The 26275-nt window shown below is 46.1% G+C and overlaps 2 protein-coding genes and 1 long non-coding RNA gene across 9 annotated transcripts in view; 2 read left to right on the forward strand and 1 right to left on the reverse strand.

The window, feature by feature from the left end:
• tbc1d15 (TBC1 domain family, member 15) overlaps positions 1-19225 on the reverse strand; it is a 19237-nt gene extending 12 nt beyond the window's left edge. Inside the window, exons 1-17 of one of the 2 annotated variants that reach the window (XM_044193577.1) lie at positions 19091-19225; positions 17753-17854; positions 17202-17276; positions 16308-16449; positions 13914-14121; positions 12440-12542; positions 12075-12269; positions 10283-10411; positions 9845-9948; positions 8390-8484; positions 7995-8111; positions 7308-7408; positions 5604-5703; positions 4733-4830; positions 3867-3983; positions 3413-3499; positions 1-2910 (exon numbers count right to left, since the gene is read on the reverse strand). The exon at positions 1-2910 is cut by the window's left edge and continues 12 nt beyond it. In XM_044193577.1, coding sequence (XP_044049512.1) covers positions 2731-2910; positions 3413-3499; positions 3867-3983; positions 4733-4830; positions 5604-5703; positions 7308-7408; positions 7995-8111; positions 8390-8484; positions 9845-9948; positions 10283-10411; positions 12075-12269; positions 12440-12542; positions 13914-14121; positions 16308-16449; positions 17202-17276; positions 17753-17854; positions 19091-19114 — 1977 coding nt within the window. In that variant the 5' untranslated portion in view covers positions 19115-19225 and the 3' untranslated portion in view covers positions 1-2730. Of the gene's footprint in view, positions 2911-3412; positions 3500-3866; positions 3984-4732; positions 4831-5603; positions 5704-7307; positions 7409-7994; positions 8112-8389; positions 8485-9844; positions 9949-10282; positions 10412-12074; positions 12273-12439; positions 12543-13913; positions 14122-16307; positions 16450-17201; positions 17277-17752; positions 17855-19090 lie in introns of both variants that reach the window. The other variant, XM_044193576.1, reaches the window with a different exon arrangement.
• Positions 19226-21950: 2725 nt separating this feature from the next.
• The window catches only part of LOC122874827 (zinc finger C3H1 domain-containing protein-like), a 28350-nt gene continuing 24025 nt past the window's right edge, over positions 21951-26275 (forward strand). For 2 of the 4 annotated variants that reach the window (XM_044193233.1, XM_044193232.1), the window contains exons 1-3: positions 21951-22723; positions 25272-25682; positions 26024-26226. In XM_044193233.1, the coding sequence (XP_044049168.1) occupies positions 22165-22723; positions 25272-25682; positions 26024-26226 (1173 nt within the window). In that variant the 5' untranslated portion in view covers positions 21951-22164. The remainder of the gene's footprint in view (positions 22724-25271; positions 25683-26023; positions 26227-26275) is intronic. The other 2 variants (XM_044193231.1, XM_044193234.1) reach the window with 2 other exon arrangements.
• LOC122874828 lies at positions 23636-25265 on the forward strand. 3 transcript variants are annotated; one of them, XR_006377696.1, is made up of 4 exons: positions 23636-23677; positions 24109-24507; positions 24652-24748; positions 25005-25265. It is a non-coding gene; the product is annotated as an uncharacterized LOC122874828 (long non-coding RNA). The 3 variants fall into 3 exon arrangements; XR_006377694.1 differs by lacking the exon at positions 25005-25265 and having other exon boundaries at positions 24652-24809; XR_006377695.1 differs by lacking the exon at positions 25005-25265 and having other exon boundaries at positions 24109-24450; positions 24619-24809.

Raw genomic sequence — 26275 nt, forward strand, 5'->3', positions numbered from 1 at the left:
AAATCGTTTTATTGCCCAGCGTTCAATCGATTACATGAAAAGAGCTGAAATGACCAACAGTTGAACGTGCAGCAGGAACATGGCGGAGACGCTGCGAGGGTCGAGCTCCAGACGTTCTTAATAAACAGGTGTATCTTCCTGTCAGTCGTTTTGTTAGAGCGATAAAGAAGCTGTGGATTCACATCAGACTGGAGAGGCTTTGATTCAAAAGCTGCGTGCGTTGGTTTTAAAGGAATATTTTCACATTTTGGAAATAAAGCTTTTGTTTCCTTCCTGGGAGTTAAATGAGTAGATTCATATCAAAGTTATAATGATCTCTACGTACGACCTCGTTGGCAGAGTCTGCCACTCGCTCGCTGCCTCCTGCTGCGGAAAGCTACTGACATCAGATGAGGTTGTGATTATTAATGACTGACTTCTTTATTAAAAACAACCTGCGTTTGTAGTATTAACCCTCACCTGCTGTTACCATGGTAACCAAAGGTGTCAACAAACGAAGCAGGAATGAACTCTGAAGGACTGCGAGGAGGATCCTGCAGGCGATTACAGTTTATTACAACGTGCGTCTTGTTTTTGTAGCTGCGTCCGTCGCTGCCACCAGCTGTGAGGACGAACTCCCACCTGAGTTTGCTGTTCGGACGTTATGTGCATAAAAACTAAACATGTAGAAAGCGTTTCCTGTCCGAGGCGTGGAAGCTGTTTGTGGCTGAAACAGGAAGCGGACTGAGTGAATAACTGCTGACGTCACGAAGCCTGAAGAGCTGAGAGCATCAGCTGTGTGGAGCGATGAGGAGGCTGGAGCCTTCCTCACACGAACACATGAAGCCGACAGAAACGTCATGTTTCCATCGTCTGAGCTTTTAATGACGTCGTCTCGCTGCGTCCTCTTCTTCTGCGACGCTTTAACGGCAGCGGCTGGAGGATCAGCTCCGCCAGCTGTTCACCTCCATCAGCCAATGAGCTCGCGTTCTCGCAGCAGCAGCAGCAGCGGGCGGAGACGAGCAGCAGCGGGCGGAGTCGAGCAGCAGCGGGCGGAGTCGAGCAGCAGCGGGCGGAGACGAGCAGCAGCGGGCGGAGACGAGCAGCAGCGGGCGGAGACGAGCAGCGCGTCGGGTTTCCTTTGGACCGTTTTCTGGAAGTCCTGTTAAAATCGGCACTACCTTTGTGTGGAACTTGACTTGTAACTACTGGTTCGTTTAACGTTATCAGAGCTGACAGAAATGAGACTCAAGCTGTAAGAAACCGGAATCAGCCTTTAATTGTTTTTATTTCAGTAACCTGTCAATCTTCTCATTTAACTCCTGACAAGAAACCAAATTATTCCCTAAAATGTCGCAGTGCTCCTTTAAGTAAATAACATGACCTGACTCAGCATCACCACATAAAACACAAATCAGCATCTTCATCACACATCAGAGGAAACTGCTTTCCCACATTAACGCCATCCTTCGCTCCACTTCACAGCGACCGGCTTCGTATCAGACGCTTAACACGGAGAGTAGTTTGATCTGTGTGCTCAGCGGGCGAGCAGCTTAACAAGGAACTGACGTTTGTCTTATTCAGATGAAAGCAGCTGTACTGTGAGAAAACACGCAGCCAATAAAAGACGCGTTGGAGCCGACGTGGTTCAGATAAAACCCGTCCCAGGTCACAACACGACGCGCTGCCGGCTAAAGCTCCATTCAGACTGCGTTTCTGTCTGCGGGGGGGGGCTGACTTTAACGCCACCTGCTCTGCTCAGTGCGTTGCATCGTATGTGGGTCGTGTTTCACCCCCCGGGAATAATCACAGTGAGCTCCCGTGTCTCTGTGAACCGGCTCCTCCTGCAGCTCAAACCCCGTCCTCGTGTTTTAAAGCGGATCTCTGAGGCTTTCCGTCTCTTCTCAGCTCAGCGTGAAATTTGACTCGTGTGTGAAAACGGAGGAAGTAAAACATGTCGTTGCTAATCTGATGGATGCTAACATGCTAACAGCAACGTATCGGCCAACATGACGACAGACAAATTAAAGCCATCGGGAGAGCGAGCCCCCGTGTCAGGTGGTCTGTTGTGATGTCAGCTGCAGGTCGGTGCTGCCGTTCTCATTTTTGCCTAGATTTGTTCACATTAGTCAGATTGTCCCCATTAAATGTAGCTGAGTCAGCTGTTAGCAGCTCCTGTCTGCAGCCGACCCAGAACGGCTTTCTTCTCTGGCGTCTCAGCGGGTTTATGAGGTTTATTCTGGACGGACGCCAGAGACGATGATCTCCTCTGGAAGTGTGAGTCGCGCTGAACGACTCGACGTGAGTTTCATGTCTGTGAGTTCAGATCTGACGGAGTTGTGACTCTGAGGAGGAGGAGGTTTCTGACTCAAATCCACCTCCTGCGGTATCTTTGCCCCCCCCTGAGGAGGCTTCAGTCTTCCTCTGTTGGCTTTGTCCTGCTGAATGTCTGTTACAGACCGGATCCCGTCACGCCACCGGGGTTAACACGAGGAGGAACGCGGTGACGTGTCGCGCCCCACCTCCCCCTGCGATGTTCCTCCAGTCTGAATGGAGCTTTAGAAAGCATCGTTAGCAGGAGAGAAGGAATGAAAGAGACAATATGGTACAAGAAATTACAAAAATAAGATTCTGAATAATCTTAAATCCTTTTTACATTCTCCTCCTCTTCCTCCGTGTTGTCGGGGCGACACGCTGCCGCCGCCCTCCTGCTGACACACTGAGTCAGTCTCTGGGTGGACCGGCTGTTCACTACGATATGAAGGCAACTTTGCAGCTGTTGTGAGAGCTGGTTTCTCTCAAGTGTCCGTGGCCGTTGGAGCAGGCGTCCGGTCGCTGAGTCGGTCTGGGAGCCGGAGGAGATCCGGAGCCTGTCGGGTCGGAAACCTCTGTGTCGAAGCCCAGGATGATGCTGATAGACAGAGGCAAATCCTGAGGAAGATAAAGGACAGCTCGTTTAATCCTACACGATACAGGCAACAGAAACCTCACAAGACACAAGAACCCCAAGTTACACACGACTCTCAGAACCAGGTTTGGGCACCCTTGAGAATTGTGTTTATGTCGTCCAGAATCACTGATTTGTCTCTGTGGGCTTTAAAATCTGCACAACATCCAACAGAGGACACGCTCTTTAAGCCTGAGCTCATAAGATCTGAGATACGGTCTGTAATTTTCTTTCTTTGGTGAATGCAACACGCTTACGGACCCTCGATCCAGACCTTCCAACTAAAGGTGAACCAGAGAAAAAAGACGTGTAAAAGGCGTCACATTAATTCAAACACTCGGCTGTCTGAGTAAAGTAACGGTAATGCTCTCAGCCACGTGTCACGGCCTTCATCAGTGGGTGTAGTCTGAGGTCAAAGGTGTCATCATGTGACCTCACTCCCTCCGTCACATCGTGACAGGTGTTGCATATGGAGGCGGTACGCACCTTACAGCTCTTTATCTGCAGACAGATGCCTTCTGCCTTCTGAAGGATTTCTTCAATGTCCAGTTTCATTGAAAGCTCATTAATGTGCTGCAACGAGAAAACACAAATGATTTACTATCCGAGTATTTTCAGCATTCAGGTTCCTTCTGATGTCCCTTCCCTCCTGCTGGATCCACCATCAGATGTTAAATAATCCAGTCCAAACTGCTTTAAACGTACTTCTGCTGCTACGGGAGAAACTGTGCTAACAGAGTGAAAATATGGATCACGTGGAGCCGCAGTGACTGGCGGCTCTGTGCTGCAGGAGCCGACGATGAAGCTGGGATAATCGAGGGTGCCATCGCTCTCAGGAGAGAACGTTAAACTGAAGCTACCGAGTTAAACAACACGGGTCTGCTGCGCCGGACCCGGCTGCAGTACTGTTCCTCTCTCTGCGACGGCGGCATCGCTTCACCTTGAGGATTTCGTTGAAGCCGTAGTTCTCCTCCATGATTTTCTGCTTCTCGGAGTCCAGGATGGCACAGCAGACCAGCAGGTGGAAGTTCTGGCAGGGCAGACCCGTCCACATCACCTGAGGAGGACACGCAGTCAGGCACAGGTGTACTGCTCCATCATTCATTCAAACACGCTGTAAAGGTTTTAGGCTGCAACTAACGATTCTTTCCATTATCCATCAACCTGACGATCATTTTCTCGATTCAGCGATTCATCGTTTTGTCTCCAAAGTGTTATAATTTCTCTGGACGACGTCTTGTTTTATCCGTCCGACAGATCCTCACATTTAAGAAACTGAATTTTGGACATTTTTGCTTAAAAAATGACTCAAACGATTAGTCAATAATCACAATTTATTTTCTATCAATCAACTAATCGATTAATCAACTAATCGCTGCTGCTGTAAATTTTTAAATGTTCAGTTGAAAGAAACAAACTGAACCAAAGTGGAGAGTTGGATGAAGATTATTCCCCGTTCGAGCCTCTTATGCATCAGCATCACCTTCATTTCTCAGAAAGATAAAACCTCAAAGACTCCGAGGAATCTGAAGAGGACGCTGATACAGTCCGACGCAGAAGAGACCAAACACCAAACGGACACTGGGACACGATTCCAGAAAGCGGATTGATCTTTTAGTCGAATTGTTAAACAGGAGGACACACGTTACGTCACTACTTTGTTATCTGCTGTTGCTACAGTTACATGTGTGTTCTGGACATGAACAAAACAGCAATGGGAAGACTAAAGGTGTTACGCTGCCAGTTTGTTTGTCACAGTAAAGTCACGTGCACGTGTTTCACCGGAGATCCAGATCCAGCACTCACCTCCCAGAGTCGCAGGACGTCCTGGAAGCTGAGCTCCCGCTTGAATCTGATCAACAACCAGCGGAAGCAGAAATACAGGTAACCTGAATCCTGAGACTCTGCAAAGCAAACGCACAGGTGGAGTCAGAGGGGAGGAGCATGCAGAAACTAACAGGGAATCAAAGCTGAGCAGAGATTTCAGTTTATTTTAAAGCCATAGGATTTCACCTTTCACCTTTCACTGGGGGACCACTGCAGGTCAGGTCTCCAAAAGCTTCTTCATCACTTTAAGGTTCAATACTCCCACGAGTGTAGATAAATATATCAACGTACAATGCAACGTAATATTTTGTGTAATATTATCTCATATGGCTCAAAATGCTGCAGCCCGACTGACAGTCAGAGTTTTGAGGACGATATTGATATTTGAGTTTATAAAGTCCAGTAAAGTTTTTTTTACTAGCAGTGACTCAGATAGTGATCAGACATTGTACAGTGTAGAAATCAGCCTGTCAGCGCCCTCTGGAGGACAAACTCTGTGATGGAGGCTGTGTTTCTGTTCTGACATCAACTGTCGCCGATCAGCCGACAGATGCACCGATACCGATGTATCTGTGATGAGCTGATAGCAGCTGATACATCGACTCGAAACGCTGCAGCTCGTCCTCTAACAGACGGAGCTCAGGAAGCACATTATCACTCCAGCGCCGGCCTCCCTTCACTGGCTGCAGTGTTACAGTTATCAGGTAAACTTCGGCTTCAGAAACCTTTAATGTTACATATAATCAGGATTATATCGTTAACGTGGCTGAGCATCTAGCACGCTGTTGTTCTGGAGGGTTTTCATGCGTTAACACAGATGAATATCTAGACTTTGACTGTATTTTCATACCGAGGTAGTTCCAGAAGGCCAAGTCCAACAGTCTCAGCAGAGTACTGAGTTGTATCAGCTGAGTCTTCATGCCCTGCATCTGCTCCTCAAAGTTCTGGTGCTATTAAACCACAAAAACACTCACATTGTCACCTCTATATACACATATACACTGCATATACACACACATACACATATACACTGTATATACACACACATACACACATACACTGCATATATACACACATATATACTGTATATATACACACATATATACTGTATATATACACACATATATACTGTATATATACACACATACACATATATACTGTATATAAACACACATATATACTGTATATATACACACATACACATATATACTGCATATACACACACATACACATATATACTGCATATACACACACATACACATATATACTGCATATACACACACATACACATATATACTGCATATACACACACATACACATATATACTGCATATATACACACATATATACTGTATATACACACACATACACATATATACTGTATATATACACACATATATACTGTATATATACACACATACACATATATACTGTATATACACACACATACACATATATACTGTATATACACACACATACACATATATACTGCATATACACACACATACACATATATACTGCATATATACACACATATATACTGTATATACACACACATACACATATATACTGTATATATACACACATATATACTGTATATATACACACATACACATATATACTGTATATATACACACATATATACTGTATATATACACACATACACATATATACTGTATATATACACACATATATACTGTATATATACACACATATATACTGTATATATACACACATATATACTGTATATACACACACATACACATATATACTGCATATACACACACATACACATATATACTGTATATATACACACATATATACTGTATATACACACACATACACATATATACTGCATATACACACACATACACATATATACTGCATATACACACACATACACATATATACTAGGGATGTGCATCTCCATCTCTGAGGCCGATGCGGTACGATGTGCTTCACCCCTAATGCGATGTGATTCAACACAATGCGATTCAATGTGATTTGACGCGATGCAAAACAATGTGATGCTAAATTCAATAAGGTACAGAGTTTGATTTTATTTCTTTGGCTCTAGAAAAAGTGCCTTTTTTACTTCACAGATTTGTGTCTCCAGTACTGCAGCTCATTAAGTATCTCATTTATGCTGTTTGGCCTCTAAAACACACAAACGTCTCTGACAAAAGATAAAATAAAACCGGGCCTGGACCTTAAACCAGTCCTTCTTTCCTGTCGTCTGTCTCCAGTTACACTTTTATAACGCAGTTAAACTATTTAACTGCTCAGTGTTTGCGGTACCGCTGGGGCTAGCTAGAGCTGAAGGCCATGCGAATCGGTGAATCTTACCATCCCTAATATATATACACACACACACACATACAAACGTACTGTATATATACAAAAATATACACATTATATATGGAGAACTGTATACAGTGATTGTTGATCAAACTGGATATAAATTCACAGCTAACACAAGCGACACCAGGAAGCTGCTGTGTGTGGCTGCAGCCTGCCTATCATCTATCGCTGCCTTCAGCACCTGGTTAACTCACCATCTGGTCCATGAAGGAGACAAAACACCAGAAGGCGTCCACCTCGTTCTCCATCACGTAGAGGATCGGTGACAGCAGGTCGCTCATCCCCTGAACGTAACCTGAGGAGGACAGAAAGAGTTCAGGCACAGCTGAAATAACTAAATAAATGTCACGTTTCCATCCAAATGTAGTGCAAATTCATCAAAAGGAAACAACTCGCTGCTCGACTCCGCCCGCTGCTGCGAGAACGTGAGCTCATTGGCTGATGGAGGTGAACAGCTGGTGGAGCTGCCGCTGCCGTTAAAGCAGCGCAGAAGAAGAGGACGCAGCGAGACGACGTCACTAAAAGCTCAGACGGTGGAAACATGACGTTTCTGTCGGCTTCATGTGTTCGTGTGAGGAAGGCTCCAGCCTCCTCATCGCTCCACACAGCTGATGCTCTTCAGGCTTCGTGAAGTCAGCAGTTATTCACTCAGGCCGCTTCCTGTTTCAGCCACAAACAGCTTCCACGCCTCGGACAGGAAACGCTTTCTACATGTTTAGTTTTTAGTTTCTGGTGTTTCCACTTTTTTATATCCAAATTTAAGATTAGAATAAAAACAGGTGGATGGAAACTAACTTAACGAATGCGTATAAAAAGTAAAGCAGATCGTGTAGCATCGTTATCGACACGAACTGTAACTATGACTTTGATGCTGAACTCACCCAGGTCGAAGTCGTACATGCAGTAGGTCATCAGGATGTCGTGGAGGAGGACCAGGCCCGGGTTGTCGATGCCTTCGTAGAACCTGTTTGTTCTGTCCGTTCGGTTTACATCTTTCTCTGAGAGGAACAACAGAGCAGACGGTGTGAAGACATTTTCATGCTGGTTTTAGTTCTTGTCAACTTTTGAATAGCATCTGATGTTCCCATGCACAAGTTTAGAGCTTCCTTCGGTGGTAAAGAGCTCAGAGCATGTTTGTGCTCAAAATAACCTGAAGGAAACTGGAGAACACTGCAGACCTGAGATACTAACACCTGATTTTCAGCCCGACATCTTCATTTTGTTTTTCATGTTGTTTAAACAGAAACCCTGATAAATTCCAGGATTTCAGTCTCACCTATCAGACTCCTGTAGTCTCTCAGCCGGGAGTTTCTCCTCTCTTGTTCCTCACTGACGGACTTCCACTGCAGCTTCATCCTGAAGTATTCATCACTGTCAACCAGGAGACAGAACATCAACACAATGACTGCAATAACATTATCATGCCACACAACCTTAATAACAACTCAAGGTTATTAAGGGTTAACAATTATTTCCTTTATCGATCAATATGCTGCTTATTTTCTCAATTAATAGTTTTGTCTATAAAATCTACGTAGTTTCCTGAAGCGACGTCTTGTTTTGTCCAACAATCTAAAACCCAAAGATGCTAAATTTATTTTAGTAAAAACAACTAAAACAAAGGAAAGCAGTAAATCCAATCCATCAATTATCAAAACGGTCATCTATTATTTTCTGTTGATTGATTAATCGGCTAATCATCGTAGCTCTAATGTTGTGTGTCGTCAAAATGCTCTCCAAGATTTCTGCACAGATAAACTGACTGACACCTGAAACACACACACACACTCAGCGGCCACTTGATCAGGTCCGCCTCTCTAACGCTGCAGGACCCCCTCCGAGCCCAGGACAGCCCCGGGTCTCGGTGTGATGGATTCAACCAGCAGCTGGAAGCTCGGAGCTTCTGCTCCACGCTGACGTGAAGCCTCACAGCCGCTGCAGTCGAGCTGCGGATCTGCCTCCACCTCCCAGAGGAGCTCCGACGGGCGGAGATCCGGTGGCCGGAGGCCGCTGGAGTTCACCCAGCTGCTGGTGTCGGAGGCAGCGGCTTGAGCTGACGTGAGCTTTGTGACGTGGAGCGTTATCCTGCAGGAAGCAGCCGTTAGAAGATGGTGGACTGCGGCCATGAAGAGATGCTGATGGTCAGCAACATCACTCAGGTAGGCTGTGGACTTTAAACCAGGCTCAGGTGGTGTTAAGGAGGCAAGACAGTATCTACACCCACACCTTTACACCACCTGCAACTGTTGACACAAGGCAGGATGATCCATGTTGTTTACACCACAGTCTGAATCCAGATGAATCCAGTTCTGGTGAGTCTGAGCTCCCTGTAGCCCCAGTTTCCTGCGGTCAGCTGACAGGAAGCCGCTGCTGTAGTTCCACATGTTGCTCTTCTGTTGCAGCGCCTGGTGATTAGACCTCCTGTCGGCTTGGACCGGTCCGGTTCTTCTCCTCTGAGCTCTCATTAACAACATGTCTTCACTCACTGGATGGAGTTTGTGTCTCTGTGAACTCTTCAGACTGAGTTTGTGAGACGAACCACCAACAATCCCTCCACAGTCAAAGTCACTGAGATGCCACGAACCTCTTCACCACGTCTGCAGGACTTCATGCATCCAGGTGCCGCCACATGATTGGCTGATCAGATATTTGCATTAACGAGCAGGCGTACCTAATAAAGTGGCCACTGAGCGTATGTGCCAACGATAAAGTAAAGTCCTAGCGGTCGTACGTTTTGGCTCTCTGCAGGGCTTTCCTCTCCTCCAGCGTGCTGCTCCAGGGAAAGTATCCCAACAGAAACTTCCAGGCCTCTTTCCTCACAGCATGACAGAGTCCCTGCGGAGTCACACCAGTAAACACACACGATGAGGAAGAGCCCCGACGGCATGCTGCGTCACGAAATACACCTCGTGCAATACATTCAACAAAATGGATGCTGATAATGTGCTTACGGACGAGTCGTTTTCAGTCCAACTCAGAGAATCTGTTCATGAGTTTTACTTCAAAACCTAAAGATCTTTGCTGCCAAAGTATTCAAAGAAATGAATCAAAGAAAGCTGCTTTGGAAGACTGTCTGACCTGAGTTCATCTGAGCCTCATTCATTTGAACTGAGTGGACTGATGGTGAGCTAACAGTGCTACTGGTGATGGATTAATAAAATCAACATGCCCCTTTGAAGATGATCTGTTTGAGGAGTGAGATGTTGATCATCCTCCCCTCTGGATCCTGATGTTTGGTCCAGTCCTCTGCCGACAGCGGCTCCCTCCTCGTCACCTGAGGCCTCGTTCCCAGGTCGATCTGACAGGAACAAAGGTGACACAGGCAGCGTCAAGGGTGCTAAATGCTACACGCTACATGTCATATACACATGACATAAAAGAAACCAAGTAAACATTTTAGTTCTGACAAAGAGTTTCCTCCGACAGCAGCAGCGAGGTCATTGACCTACATCCCATTCATCTCTTCTTGTCTGTTTTCACGTCATTATACTGAGTAGACCTGCAACGATTAATCAATTCATTAATTACTCGATCGACAGAAAATTAATTGCCAACAATTTTGATCAAATAATCGTTTTTTAGAAAGAAAAAAAAAGTCAACTATTCTCTGGTTTCAGCTTCTCCGAGGTGAATATTTCCTGTTTTCCTCTGGTTTCTACAAGAAGACGTCACGTTGGAATTCGCATTTACAGACCAAACAATTAATCTAGAAAATAATCAGTAGATTATTTAATAATAATAATAATAATAATTAATTAGTTGCAGCCGTAATACTGTTTTTTTTAATAAATGTACTTGTCTGCATTTGATCCATTTTCTCCAAATCTGAAAGAGCCAATCGAACTGAGCCGTGAGAACCAGTGGGAGGAGTAACAAAGTCGCAATCCCTCACCAGCTTCCCACCAAAGTAACGCCATGCACATCTTTCTCTGGTGTTTTTTTATGAAGCGGTCCCTGACCCCAGAACAGCACCGCAGAGCAAAATCAAACCATCGGTGCGTCTTCAGATAGCAGCAGGTCTGCAGCGAACGATATTATTGTCATTTTAAGGCCATTTGCTTCTCATTGAATCGCATTCATCTGCAGAAAGCGTCGGGGTTGTGTCGGTTGCAGCGAGGAGAGATGAAGAAATCTTTAGCCAAATAATCTCAAACTACAGGGAACTACATTGTATATCTGAAGTAAAAAAGTCTACAAAGGGAGGGAGGAGATCAAACAAACTGTTCACATATGAAGAAGCTGCAGGAGCCTGTAGAGACCCGGACAGAAAGAGCGAGAGGGGCTCAAACCTGCCGCTCCTACTGAGACCGACGACTCATGACCACTCTGAGCAGCGTGCAGGGAAATGAATTACTGTAGAACATATTCATGTGTTTCCCTTTTCCCTGACGCTCCGACAGGTCGTGAGCCCCGCCCACGCCGAAACTCCTCCCAGAGAGCAGACGACGAGAGGACAGAAGCAGCGCGACCAGAAAGGCCAGAAAAACGGGTCTCAGCGTCGTCGTTTCTGTTCATTCGGCTCGGGCGCTGCGGGGAAACGCTTAACCTTCCGCTCACTGAGCCTGCCCTGAAACTGGGGAGCCCCGCCTCCCACTGTCACAAACAGGTCTGGTTACCGGAAGTTACTGGTCCGTCATTCACCCTCCACTAACAGGAATGACATCCAGTTGTTTTCAATCACACATGGGTGAAGTGTGCGCAGCTAAAGGTGTCTGACGGGACGCCACTCTGGCTTCATTTCATAAAATGGAATTATTTTGTCTGACATTAAGAAATATTTTACACTGAATGTCTGTCTCCATCTTGATAAATGGTCTGTGGAAACACCAGAGACAAAGAATCGTTCTATCCCTGAGAAGTCTGATATGTTATAAATATATTGACTGTTATCAATAAACCAAACCAGAACATGTCATGTGATGCTGAGGCATTTCCTGCAGCGTGTGCGAGCCTCCTCTCACCCTGGTGATGACCTCGAAGCCGGGCTCCTCCTGCTGGTTGATCTCCAGTCCCGGGATGACTTCGCCCAGCAGGTCGGCCACTTCCTCTGGGGGGCGCTGGTGCTGCTCCTCCGTCCCCCGGAAAGCATCGAATATGTAGTTGGTGACTTTGGAGAAGCCGCCCAGGGTGGTCACATACGGGTCCTTTCTGAACTTCTGCTGGAGACAAACTGTACTCTTAACATCCAACTCGTGCCCTCTGTCGGCCCGCCGCTCAGAATGTTAACATGAGGATTAATGGAGATTTATAAAGTATGACAGATTGTGTTTAATGATAGCAGAATATTCACTGTGTGTACGAGTTTTAGCGTGATTTAGTTTCTTACATGAACGAGGCCAAAGTTGTTGTCATCCAGAAGGTTCTCAAAGGACTGAGACAGAGCCTTGTTTGGCGTGCTGACCAACAGACACGTTTCATCATCTGGAGCCCTGCAAGCAGAAAACACCAGATCCTGAATCCAGAATCACAATCACTGCATTCACCGGCTTTAACAGATAAAAGACCATTTAACGGAGGTGCAGACTTTCATTTCACTTCATTTTTTAAACACAATTTTTTATTTTAATCAGTGAAAAAGTAGATGTGGGAAGGCTACTTCAAAATAAAATCCAGAAACAGAGAGTCAACATCTTCAGTCGTCCTTTTCGTTGATCTGTACAGACTCTAACAGCGTCTAACGAAAGACGACGCAGCCAATCAGCAGACAGACAGTCAGCAGGCCGTCACACCGGGGCTACTGGAGCTCCGAGTTGGAAAATATCCAGCACTTAATCCGGACGATTTCATTATGAAAGGCTTCGATAAGAACTTTAATAACAGCTATCTGCACTGAGATAGAGAGTGAAACGTGTCCTGGCTCCGGACGTAAGGAGATCTCACGCATTAGCATATAAATGACACATCTGAAGAACAGCTGTGCATTTCATCGGCCCTTTGGGTACTAACAACAAAAAGCTTTTTTTTTTAAACTCATGGGCCTCTATCAAACTACAGAGATGCACATTTACAGTACAGTTCACTTTTATCAATACACAGAGATTTTTCTCCATTCAAGTGAAATAAAAGACATATTTTAGTTGCACATCTCTTTTTATGGCCATGAGCCACGTGTTTAACAAAAAAAATAGAAACAAACAAGGTTTTTAAAGACAAATCAAATGAAAAATTGCCTCTTCGTCACGTAAAAACAATAAAACCATGTAATGTGCAGATCAGACACCAGCTCAACAGCGTTTCCTGTTTTTTTTTTACAAACCACGACTGACTTGTTTTCCTCTACACTGTAATCTAGATTCAGCCTGCAGGAGTTCAGCCTCCAGCGACCCGACAGGGGTTTGTGAATGTCCATAGCTTGTATTTGCTTTATAGCTGTGCGTCTTGGGTTTGGAGGAGCTGCAGTGTTTATTCAGAGGCAAACTGTAACCTGCACTGTGTATTTACTGCCACTGGACACCTTCACTGCTCACCTGTCCCTCTGCTCGGATCGGCAACACCTGTCTGCTCTGAGTGCAGTCGCCGTCACTCTCTCTCTCTCTCTCTCGCTCGCCCACTCACTCACTGCCTCCTAAACCAAGAGACTGGATTTCACTCCCCTTTAATTTCTATGAAGAACGGGGCTTCTCCTTCGCTTGGTGCAGAGGTCAGTCCTGTCCGGTCTGCTGTTTGCCTCAGAAAACCAGCAGACCTCACCAGCTAAAGTCCGGTCTGACCGCAGCCGCAGGTTTCGCTCATTAAAGTGAATTCAAACACGTTTTCATCTGGTTTTTCGTATCGTTGTCGTCGCGCTGTCGGATACTCACTCGCTGAGCAGAGCGAACCTCCTCAGGCTGTCCAGGAACTCTGTGCTGCCGCCCTGGTGGAAGTGCAGAGCAGGCAGCGAGGTGGACGCCTCCTTCAGTTTGAACATCAGAAAGGTCCAACCTTCGACCTTCACTGTGATGGACCTGAGGTCACTGACACTGAAGGTGAACGCCCACCTGCTCCTCTCATGGCTGTGGTTCAGAGAGCCTGAGAGACCAGGGAGAGGGATCAGAAAACAAACGCTTTTATCAACTTTTTAACAACCAGGTACTACAGGTACACTTCAGCAGTACTACAGGTACTACAGCAGTACTACAGCAGTACTACATATACACTACAGCAGTACTACAGGTGCTACAGCAGTACTACAGCAGTACTACAGCAGTACTACAGCAGTACTACATATACACTACAGCAGTACTACAGGTGCTACAGCAGTACTACAGCAGTACTACATATACACTACAGCAGTACTACAGGTACTACAGCAGTACTACAGCAGAACTACAGCAGTACTACAGGTACTACAGCAGTACTACAGCAGTACTACATATACACTACAGCAGTACTACAGCAGTACTACAGGTACTACAGGTACACTTCAGCAGTACTACAGCAGTACTACAGCAGTACTACAGGTACTACAGGTACACTTCAGCAGTACTACAGCAGTACTGTTGACGGGTTTCAAAATAAGCACTCTGAAACAACCTCCTCACTAACAAGTCATTGTTGTCTCTGTCTGTAATGTTATTTTACGTGTCGCCTCAGCTTTGAGCTCAACAACTTGACCAGAAGTTTGTTGTGTTGGTCTGAAAGTATTTCAGTGATGTAAAACTGTACGATCACAGACGTCCTGAGCTGAACGTGAGGATCAATATCCCGGCTGATCCAGACAGATTGTAATGGTTATCAGCTAAAATAAAGCCGATCAAAATCTGATCATTTCTTCACTGCGCGCTTTACTGCGTGTCTTCACTGCGCGTCTTCACTGCGTGTCTTTACTGCGTGTCTTCACTGCGTGTCTTCTACTGCGTGTCTTTACTGCGTGTCTTTACTGCGTGTCTTTACTGCGTGTCTTCACTGCGCTCTACTGCGTGTCTTTACTGCGTGTCTTTACTGCGCTCTACTGCGTGTCTTTACTGCGTGTCTTTACTGCGCTCTACTGCGTGTCTTTACTGCGTGTCTTCACTGCGCTTTACTGCGTGTCTTCACTGCGCTCTACTAAGACGGTGTCGTCCCTCATTCCCTCAGCAACACAGAGTAGCAAACGTCACAAACGTCTTGATTCTGAAAACAGTGGCCAGATGACTACGACTGAAACCTTTTCTAAGATGCGCTCTACTAAGTTTCTTCACTGCGCTCTACTGCGTTTTATCCACCTCAGCCTGCTGCCGTCGCAGCTTTTACTGCATCTGAGAGTGAAACTCAGAGTGTGAATGTGAAAAGTATTTATATATAATATATTATTAACATTTTTACAAAATGCACAGATTCACTAAGCTGTGACTCATTATCATTAGAGGGGAGCAGGAAACATTCAGGAAGCAGCTTCTCGGTTGGAAAGACGAACGTCTCCGGCCGCAGCTCCGATCAGTCGCTGATTAATGTTCATTCTGAGAAACGTGACGGCCGAACAGAAGTAAACCTGTCTGTTGTTGGTTCGTGAGTCTGAACTCGACCAGAGATCCTCTGTGAGGGAGGACGCTCCGCTCTGCAGCACCGCTGTACAACAGAGAGTTTCTGTAGTCCAACAGAGTGAGACGTCGTCTCTCATAAAGCCAACAGCTGGTCTCAGGTCAGTTTCAGGAGTCACATCCTCCAGTTAAACCTTCAGTCACATCAGATCAATAATATAAGCCGATCAAGTGAATAGTTTTGGATCAGTCTTTTGATCAAGTAAGATAAGTTGTGTCAGATTTAGTGTCTCCAGCTGTTGTTTCAATGTGTCAGATACTCTGATGTGTAAAACCGTGTTAACAGCGTGGCGTTGTTAGAGTTAACTGCTGAGCAGTGTTGACATGTTGTGAATGCAGTGAAACGAGTCTGTCAGGAGGCTGCAACACTTTCATTTCCTCCAACATCCAAAACAGGTTTCTGGCACATTACTTTTACTGTCAAGACCTTTATATTAAAACCTGAAGTCAAAGTACTTCAGTGACGAAATACACAAACATGCAATGAAGAAAATGAGAGAAACTAAAACGCATGAACTTATTGTTTATGTTTAAACAAACTTTATACACCAGCCACTGAAACAATACTAACACACAGAACTTAATAAATGAAACTGGAATTACAGATTACAGTATGTCACGTGAATACATCATTATATTTCTCTGGTGGCTGCAGGTAACGTCTCACTTCACAGGTGTCAGAGGAAGAAAACTCACCCTCTCCGTTTGTACAGGGTTTCTTCTTGAAGGACACGGCGTTGACCATGTCCCACTCTGTCTCGTAGCTGTGCTGTGTCTCTAACAGCTGGTGGGACCTCGCACCTGAACACTGATCCCACTCCATGACTGAGCTGGAGTCCTGATGACACACAGAAAGTCACTTCGTTAACCAGTTCGAGCCCGCCGGGGGACCTTTGTGCACGTTACTGTTTCCTGTCATCGGCCTGCTGTCAGCAATCAATAAAGGCCTCAACAAATCCTTAAAAAAACAAGTGAAAGACTGGACTTTGGTCTAGCTCTGTAACCCCCCATATTTACATACTGTTAGGCTCGTTAAAGAGTGGAAGTGGCTGTGACAGTTACGTTTTCTGCAACATCTTGTTAAAGTTTACAGTAACAACGTGCTGTGAGGATTTCCACACTGAACCTGAGCTGTTCAGGTTTCAGTCAGTTTCTTATATAAGATGAAGCATCGGCACGATATGTATTACGACTGTTGGGTTATGAACCCAGATTGATAAAAAGGGTACAAGTAAAAGAGGGAAACAATCTGAAGACATATTGTGAACTAAACCCTGAGTTAGCCCTAAGTTCGTTAAATAATAAACGGTATTTTAAAGATAATTTGCAAGGTTGAACTACACCTGTGCTCCAGGTGTGAGAGTCTGAGTTATGTTGGCAAACGTGTTCTTGGACAAATGTATTGTATTCATGTGTTGACAGAATAGTATCGTATATGGACTACTGTTTGGACCTCATGATTTTATTTGATGATGTTATTTTATATACTTAGTGTTGTGATATTTAAGTATTTAAACTAAGTACTGTGGTAAATCAGCATCTGTAGTTCTACACACTGAAATGAAATCCGGGAGGCAAACTGAGACAAACCTTTCCAGCACACAGCATGTTTGATGGGTCGACAGTATCTTCCAAAGGTCTGTACTCCACAATGATTTCAGCATCCTGACAGTGTTGACAGACAAATACAATCAACAAGTTAATCAGCAAGCCGGGAACCATGTGTGACACTCGACCTAACGCACAAGTTTATGACCCATTAATTACACCCACGTAGAGCTGAAAGAATCGATTAATCACTTTAGTCAATAGACAGAAAATTAACTGTTCATGATTCTGATAGTCAAGAATTTTTTTAAAGCAAATATTTACTGTTTTAAGCTCCTCAAATGTAGATATGTCTGACTTTCTTGGTCTTCTATCTCAGTAAACTGAATATGTTTGGGTTTTGGGACAAAAAAACAAGACATCTGAAGGCTTGAAAAGAGCATTTGCCATTATTTTCTGACAATTTATAGACTAGAAAAGAATCTGCAAATGAATCAAGAATGAAAACAGACATTAGTTGCAGCTCTAAACCCATGTGTGATCTATGAATACCAGAGACAGACAGAACAAAACTCGTTAACTCGTAGTTTTACCTTGTCAACAATCCGAAGTGACCCTGAAATGAGTAAATCTTGCTCGATGCCATCTTCATCGCTGCTTGGATGTATGAAGACTCCTTCGTGTTCAAATATAACCTGTGTGACAGATGTTATGTTAAGGTTGGCTGAGTCACTGAGCGAAGCATCCGATTCTCTGATGTTTGAGAAACTTTCACGTCACTTCCTGCTGTCCTGAAGGTTTTTCCAGGATCCTCGAAGACTCTTCGAACATCTGGAGGAGAGACATTCTGTCTGCTGCAACATGAACCAGATTTCTAACACGTTTCTCCGGTTGTGACTGTTTCCTATCCAGGTAGCTGGAAATACATATATTACATATATTTTTTTAACAGTATTTTGTGCGAAAAAACGAGATAATAGTAAGTAACATCAATGTAGACAAATCTAACTGATGATAAAGTTTAGTACGAATCAAGCAAAGACATATGTCACATCAGATGCTGTCTTTGTTTGTAGGAAACAGTCACAACTTGAGAAATGTTAATATTTCTCCTCCAGATGCTGGAAGAGTCTTTGAGGATCCTGGAAAAACCTTCAGGACAGCAGGAAGTGATGTGAAAGCTCCTTCTGGCTTTTACAAACATCTCTGCGTGTCTGTTTTTAGGGAAATGTTCAGCTCAGTGACTCGAAGGGAAGTTTACCAGCATGTACAGTGACTTGTCTGCGTGGAGTTCAGCTCTTCCTCCAGAAGTGTGAAGTGTTGTTTCGATAGCAAAACAGATGAGAAACTTTGTTTGCTACCCTGCTAACGACAGCATTTAGCAGACACACTAAGCTAACTTAACTTCACCAACAGTGTGACTTGGCAAAATGCAGTAACATCTGGGGTTCTTTGCTGTTTTGTTCAGTCATGTATCTACAAACACTGTCAGGTAGTTTACAAGCGAACTGCTGACCAGTTTGGTGACTTATCAGGGGCCCAATCTGTCAACAACCGTCTGCTGATGCTAATGTTAACCGAGAGTTTAGCATTTCGTGTCGTGGCGTGCATCTACAAACAAAGTACAAAGACGGGCACGAACGTAGCTCACGGCAGCTCCAGCAGACTGCAATGCTTCCGTGGCATGCAGCTCGCACTGCTGGTGCGGGCTGACGGTGTCGTTGTGGCTACAATACAGCTAGCACAGCGGCTAACGCTAGCTAACTTCAGCTAACTCATCAGCTGGTTAGCTAATTAACCTGCGATGAAGGATGTGTGGGATAAACACGGAGCTACAGCTGTGGACTAACAGTTATTTAATCACGATAAAAGTTCTAATTAACAGAGTCTGGCAGACTTTTTATAGATAAATAGCGTTAACGTGTTTTTACCTTGAGAAGACAATCCGCCGCCATGTCGCCTCCTCTCTGTCTCCTGATGACGACGCAGCTCACGCGCCCGTCACCTTCCAAAACAAAACTGACAAGTCAGCTTCCGGTGGCGAGCTCCGGTGCGCATGCGCACTGCGGGTTAAGGTCTTCATTCTTTAGTTTTTTCAGCCCTTAAAAAGAACATATTGATTTGCCTATAGTGAGGATTGATTACATCAGATGTAGTTCAGGAGTGGCTTTATTTTGGAAAGTCGGATATCTGAGTCATCAAAGCGCCGACAGCCGAGAGATTGTGTCAGTTAAACCATTTGGATAATTACATCTAGATAATTAAATCATTAAATAAAAATGAAATTAAAGAAATCATAAAATGACCCCTCAGCTGTAAGGTTTTGAAATAATCACATAAAGAATTGAAATTTTAATAAACGTTTCTACAACAAAAGGATTTTAACTATTACAGTTTTTTTCAGTGTTAGACGTTTCAGAATCAGAATCAGAATCAGAATCAGAAACACTTTATTGATCCCCGTAGGGAAACTCTTTGTTACAGCAGCTCGTCTTTACGTCAGTGCACACAGGAGAAAGTACTAGCAAACAATATAATACACTATAAAAACACTATAAAAACAGGTCAGAAAATAAATGAAGTACCAGGTGGGTTTACCGGTTGATGATGATAATACAGTATAATAATACAATGTAATAATATAAGTAATAAGCAGTGGTGCATGTACTGTCGAGTTAAGTGCAGCTTATTGAGATTATTAAGATATTGCACAGCATTAATGGAGGTATGAATAATATCCATCCATCCATCCATCCATTTTCTACCGCTTGGTCCCCGTTAGGGGGTCGCGGGTGACTGGAGCCTATCCCAGTGACTTTGGGATGAATAATATCAATATCAATAAATAGGAAAACTAAATATTGCACAGCAGTATTAAACACAGAATATTGCACAATATTTCAGGTATGGCAGAGATGTTAATGATCAGTGTCCAGTTTAGTGACTTCGGGTCATACAGACTGACACTTAGAGGGAGGAGTTAAAGAGTCTGATGGCCGCAGGCAGGAATGACTTCCTGTGGCGCTCTGTGGTGCATTGTGGGGGGATGAGTCTTCCGCTGAAGGTGCTCCTTTGTTTGACCAGCACGTCATGGAGCGGGTGGGAGACGCTGTCCAAGATGGCGTGTAGTTTACCCAGCATCCTCCTCTCTGACACCACCGCCAGAGAGTCCAGCTCCACCCCCACAATGTCACCGGCCTTACGGGTCAGTTTGTTGAGTCTGTTGGCGTCCGCTACCCTCAGCCTGCTGCCCTCAGCCTGCAACAGCATACAGGACAGCACCGGCCACCACAGACTCATAAAACATCCTCAGCATCGTCCGGCAGATGATGAAGGACCTCAGCCTCCTCAGGAAACAGAGGCGGCTCTGGCCCTTCCTGTAAACAGCCTGAGCCCAGTCCAGTTTATTGTCCAACTTTTCCATAATTTTCCTGTCCTTTATGTCTTTACTTCCTTCAGTCAGCTGCACAGGAAACTTACAGTTTAGTTCTCAGTTTTAGATATAGGCCATCTTTTTAAAAATGACATGAACAACGTAAGAAATTTAGGTTTGTGAACAGTTGAAGTTAACAAGTTGGAGGTTTATTTCATGTTGTATCCTGTCAGAGTAAAAAGGCTGACTTTGACTTGGTCTAGTTATATAATACATCCAGCTTTAATCATGCCAGTGTATAACTCACAGGATAAACTCTTGGTGATACAGACAAACCTTCCAAGCTTTAACGCCTCTAAACGTAACAGAAGTGGAAAAGTCCCATTTCTGGTGTTTTTCTTATATTTCTATTTTGTAGTATTAGTTTCTCCCATCACAATACGCTTCTGTTGTGTTTTCACATACAATTGGTGTGCATGTATACCGTGTGTGTGCGTGTGTGTGTGTGTGTGTGTTTTACATGCGTGTCTATGTTCACTGATGTTACTCTGCACAAGGTGCTGCAGCATGTGTGCACACTTTGTGTTGTTCGAGTACTAAAAGGACGTATTCTACTGACCAATGTGCCTTTTTATTTGTTTATAAAATAACACAAAATGCCTCACATCTCCTCTCGCTTCAATAACGACACTCAGATATATATACATATATATATATATATATACACATATATACATACATATATATATATATACATATATATACATACATATATATATACACACATATATATATGTATGTATATATACATACATATATATATATATATACATATATATATATATATATACACATATATACATACATATATATATATACACATATTATATATATATATACATATATATATACATATATATATATATATACATATATACATATATATACATATATATATACATATATATGTGTATATATATATATATATATGTATATATATATATATATATATATATATATATATATATATATATATATACATACATATATATATATACACGAATGTTGGCAGAACTAGTTTCAGGTCCTCTACACCTTTTAAATAAACTGCACACTGCCCTCAGGCTGGATTCATTCTTCTCCTGCAGATTTGAAATGTTGTTGTTACTCTTGTAATGGTTTGTATTCACTCTTTCTGTTCATCGTGGCTGTTGGACCTTATTTGTGTTGTTTGTCTGCTGCTTGTCTAACTTTGAATGTTTCTTGTTCTCAGGTCTCTCTTGAAAAAAAGATCTCAATCTCAACGAGACGACCTGATTAAATAAAGTACGAATCTGCTTACAAATGTTCCTCTATTCTTTCTAAAGCAACAAGATATCTAGACACAACAACAGCTCATGGTTTGGAGAATTTGTGACGTTTCAGATTTGCTTCCTGTCTCGTAGGTCTGGTCGTCTCGCGAGAGTTGGACGCGAGCAGCAGAGAGAAGCTAGCCGTCGGAGCTAATCGTCGGAGCTCGCTGACTTTAAATCAACTGTTCGGTGAAACGACAACATGAATTTAACATCTACCGTCCGATGAGTTTACGATCCGCAGTTAGCTGGCGACGCTTAGTTTGGACTTTACTACGATATGGATTTAAAGACAGTCAGTCGTTCCCCGAGAGAGGAGGGCGAGCTGGAAGACGGAGAGATCTGCGATGATGAAACCGAGGAGAGTGTGCCGATCCGGCGGGGGGATGGGAGCAGGCCGGGCCGCGGCGCTCCTCCACGGGCACGAAAACCTCACCAACGTCCGCACAACATGCTGCCACACATGGGCCACCAGCCGCCGGATTTCCGCCGCCTGATGCCGTACAACCGCGGACCTCACGGACATGGCCCTTTCCCCCCGAGCCACAGGCAGCAGTGCGGGCCGAGCGGGCCCGACCGGCCTCCTGCCGCCTCTCCTCCTCAGCCGCTGCTGCCGCCGCCCCCGGGTCTCGGTCCTCACTGCGAGCCGAGCCCGCGGACCAGCTTCTGGGAACGGAGCCACGGCGCCCTGGGCCGGTTCAGACACCGGGCCATGCCGAACGGTGGACGCGGGGCCTGGAACCGAGGCAGCCGGGGCGGTGGAAACACCAGAGGTCCCCTCGGTCGTTACGGGTCCGCAGAGAGTCACGGCATCAAGAAGGACTCTCCCTCGAGAAAACGTATCCTTTCCTTCCTTCTGTAATTGTTATCCACATAATAACGGTCACCGGGGGCCACTGATTTCATTACCGCTCACCGGGGGCTGAAGTATGCGGTCAGGCAGGTAGGGACGACGGGAGTGTGTGTAGTGTTTTAATGTGGATTAGACCTTTAACTGAGACCGCGGTCTGTCTTGTTCAAAATCCCCGAGTTTAACAGCTTGTAGGTCCCAGTCAGACCTGCTGGCACGAGTCCAGGTCGTGTCCAGTTTCAGGTGACATCACGGATGTCCTCATAATACATTCCTGTTTGAGACGTCACACTTTACAGCTGGCGCGTCATCGTGTTTAACTGGAAACGAAACCTACAACACGATGACGTATTCCTGCAGTTAAGCCAACTTCCTGTCTCACTCATAGTGGATCTGTAGTGGATCTGTCGGGTGCAGGTGGTGTCGGTGCAGGTGGTGTCGGTGTAGTGGATCCGTCGGTGCAGGTGGTGTCGGTGTAGTGGATCTGTCGGTGCAGGTGGTGTCGGTGGTGCAGGTGGTGTCTGTGTAGTGGATCCGTCGGTGCAGGTGGTGTCGGTGCAGGTGGTGTCGGTGTAGTGGATCCGCTGGTGCAGGTGGTGTCGGTGTAGTGGATCTGTCGGTGCAGGTGGTGTCGGTGGTGCAGGTGGTGTCTGTGTAGTGGATCCGTCGGTGCAGGTGGTGTCGGTGCAGGTGGTGTCTGTGTAGTGGATCTGTCGGTGCAGGTGGTGTCGGTGCAGGTGGTGTCGGTGTGTCTGATCCGTCGGTGGAGGTGGTGTCGGTGCAGGTGGTGTCGGTGCAGGTGGTGTCTGTGTAGTGGATCTGTCGGTGCAGGTGGTGTCGGTGGTGCAGGTGGTGTCGGTGCAGGTGGTGTCTGTGTAGTGGATCTGTCGGTGCAGGTGGTGTCGGTGCAGGTGGTGTCGGTGTAGTGGATCCGTCGGTGCAGGTGGTGTCGGTGCAGGTGGTGTCGGTGCAGGTGGTGTCGGTGCAGGTGGTGTCGGTGCAGGTGGTGTCTGTGTAGTGGATCTGTCGGTGCAGGTGGTGTCGGTGGTGCAGGTGGTGTCGGTGCAGGTGGTGTCTGTGTAGTGGATCTGTCGGTGCAGGTGGTGTCGGAGGTGCAGGTGGTGTCTGTGTAGTGGATCCGTCGGTGCAGGTGGTGTCGGTGTAGTGGATCTGTCGGTGTAGTGGATCCGTCGGTGCAGGCGGTGTCGGTGTAGTGGATCCGTCGGGTGCAGGTGGTGTCGGTGTAGTGGATCCGTCGTTGCAGGTGGTGCCGTGTAGTGGATCCGCTGGGTGGTGGGTGTAGTGGATCCGTCGTGTAGTGGATCCGTCGGTGTAGTGGATCCGCGTGGTGTGTCGTGGATCCGCCGCGTGCAGGTGGTGTCGGTGTAGTGGATCCGTCGGGTGCAGGTGGTGTCGGTGTAGTGGATCCGTCGCGTGCAGGTGGTGTCGGTGTAGTGGATCCGTCGCGTGCAGGTGGTGTCGGTGTAGTGGATCCGTCGCGTGCAGGTGGTGTCGGTGTAGTGGATCCGTCGGTGCAGGTGGTGTCGGTGTAGTGGATCCCGCGGTGCAGGTGGTGTCGGTGTAGTGGATCCCGCGGTGCAGGTGGTGTCGGTGTAGTGGATCCCGCGGTGCAGGTGGTGTCTGTGTAGTGGATCTGTCGGTGTAGTGGATCCGTCGGTGCAGGCGGTGTCGGTGTAGTGGATCCGTCGGGTGCAGGTGGTGTCGGTGTAGTGGATCCCGTGGTGTCGGTGTGTAGTGGATCCGTCGTTGCAGGTGGTGCGGTGTAGTGGATCCGCCGGTGCAGGTGGTGTCGGTGTAGTGGATCCGCCGGTGCAGGTGGTGTCGGTGTAGTGGATCCGTGTAGTGTGGATCCGCGGCGTGCAGGTGGTGTCGGTGTAGTGGATCCGTCGGGTGCAGGTGGTGTCGGTGTAGTGGATCCGTCGGTGCAGGTGGTGTCGGTGTAGTGGATCCGTCGGGTGCAGGTGGTGTCGGTGTAGTGGATCCGTCGGTGCAGGTGGTGTCGGTGTAGTGGATCCGTTGGTGCAGGTGGTGTCGGTGTAGTGGATCCGCGGTGTAGTGGATCGGTGCAGGTGGTGTCGGTGTAGTGGATCCATCGGTGGTGTAGTGGATCCGCGCGTGCAGGTGGTGTCGGTGTAGTGGATCCGCGGTGCAGGTGGTGTCGGTGTAGTGGATCCGCCGGGTGCAGGTGGTGTCGGTGTAGTGGATCCGCTGGTGCAGGTGGTGTCGGTGTAGTGGATCCGTCGGTGTAGTGGATCCGTCGCGTGCAGGTGGTGTCGGTGTAGTGGATCCGTCGGTGCAGGTGGTGTCGGTGTAGTGGATCCCGCGGTACAGGTGGTGTCGGTGTAGTGGATCCCGCGGTGCAGGTGGTGTCGGTGTAGTGGATCCCGGTCGGACAAAAACAAGACATTTGAGTTCTTGGGATCTGAGAACTTGTGATGAACGTTTTTCTGAGATTTATCGACTAATTGATTAATCAGTTTCCTGCAGCCTCTGCTTTCCCTAACATCTGACTTCAGAAAAGCCGCTGGGCAGGAATCCGGCGAGAAAACCGGCTCACAGTGTTTCCAAACCAGAGAACAGTGTTGACGAGTCCTTTGAGGATTTGCTGTCCAAGTATAAGCAGATTCAGCTGGAGCTGGAATGCATCCGGAAGGAGGAGACGATGGCTCTGGAGCCCAAAGTGTCCCCCGCCAGAGACCAGACGCCGGACAACGCTGCCAGTATTACCGAGACCGAACCGGTACCTGAACCAGCTCAGAGTCCGGCAGGACCAGAGGAAACGTCCGAGCTGGAGGCGGCCGAGAAGAAAGTGTTCCAGGCGTTCAACATCAAACCCCTCCGCCAGAAACTGCCCCCCCCTGCTAGTCTGGACGAGCTGCAGAGGAAACGGGCCGAGCAGGATAAAGGAGGCGATGCTGAAAAACAGGGTGAGCAGAAATCCGACTTCAGTCCCGCAGCGAAGCAGCAACACCTTGTTTTTGTGAACGTCTTCTAGACTGAACAAGTCTGCGATTGATCTTAAAAAGAATCAACGCTGCACGCCATCGTTAGTTACAGAATTAATATTTGTTTCAGAGCAGAAACGATAAATCAATCAACGTAAAACTCCTTTCTGATCATCGATTAATCGTATGTGTCACCTTTCAACATTACATCACAGTATTTTCAGGGATCAGAACCAGAAACAGGTTTGTTGCCAAGAAGCTTTTCACGTACAAGGAGAGAAGTGAACAATAGGTGTGGTTTCACTTCCTGTGTGTGTCGCCAGGTGAAGGAGGAGAAGGAGGAGAAAGAACAACACCTGACGGAGCGGAAACAGAAGAAAAAGCTGATGAAGAGTCAGAGGAGATGAAGAAGACGTGTCCGAGCTGCAGCGAGGAAACAGACAAAGAAGAGAAAGCTGCAAAGACGTGTTCGTGTCGGAGAGAATCCTCGGCCTCCAGCGAGGACTCTGCCGTCTCTCCGGACAAGGTGGGACATTAAATACGATGTGATGCTGTCTGTAGTGTGAGACGGCACC

Source organism: Siniperca chuatsi, linkage group LG4, assembly GCF_020085105.1.
Source record: "Siniperca chuatsi isolate FFG_IHB_CAS linkage group LG4, ASM2008510v1, whole genome shotgun sequence".
Taxonomy (NCBI): domain Eukaryota; kingdom Metazoa; phylum Chordata; class Actinopteri; order Centrarchiformes; family Sinipercidae; genus Siniperca; species Siniperca chuatsi.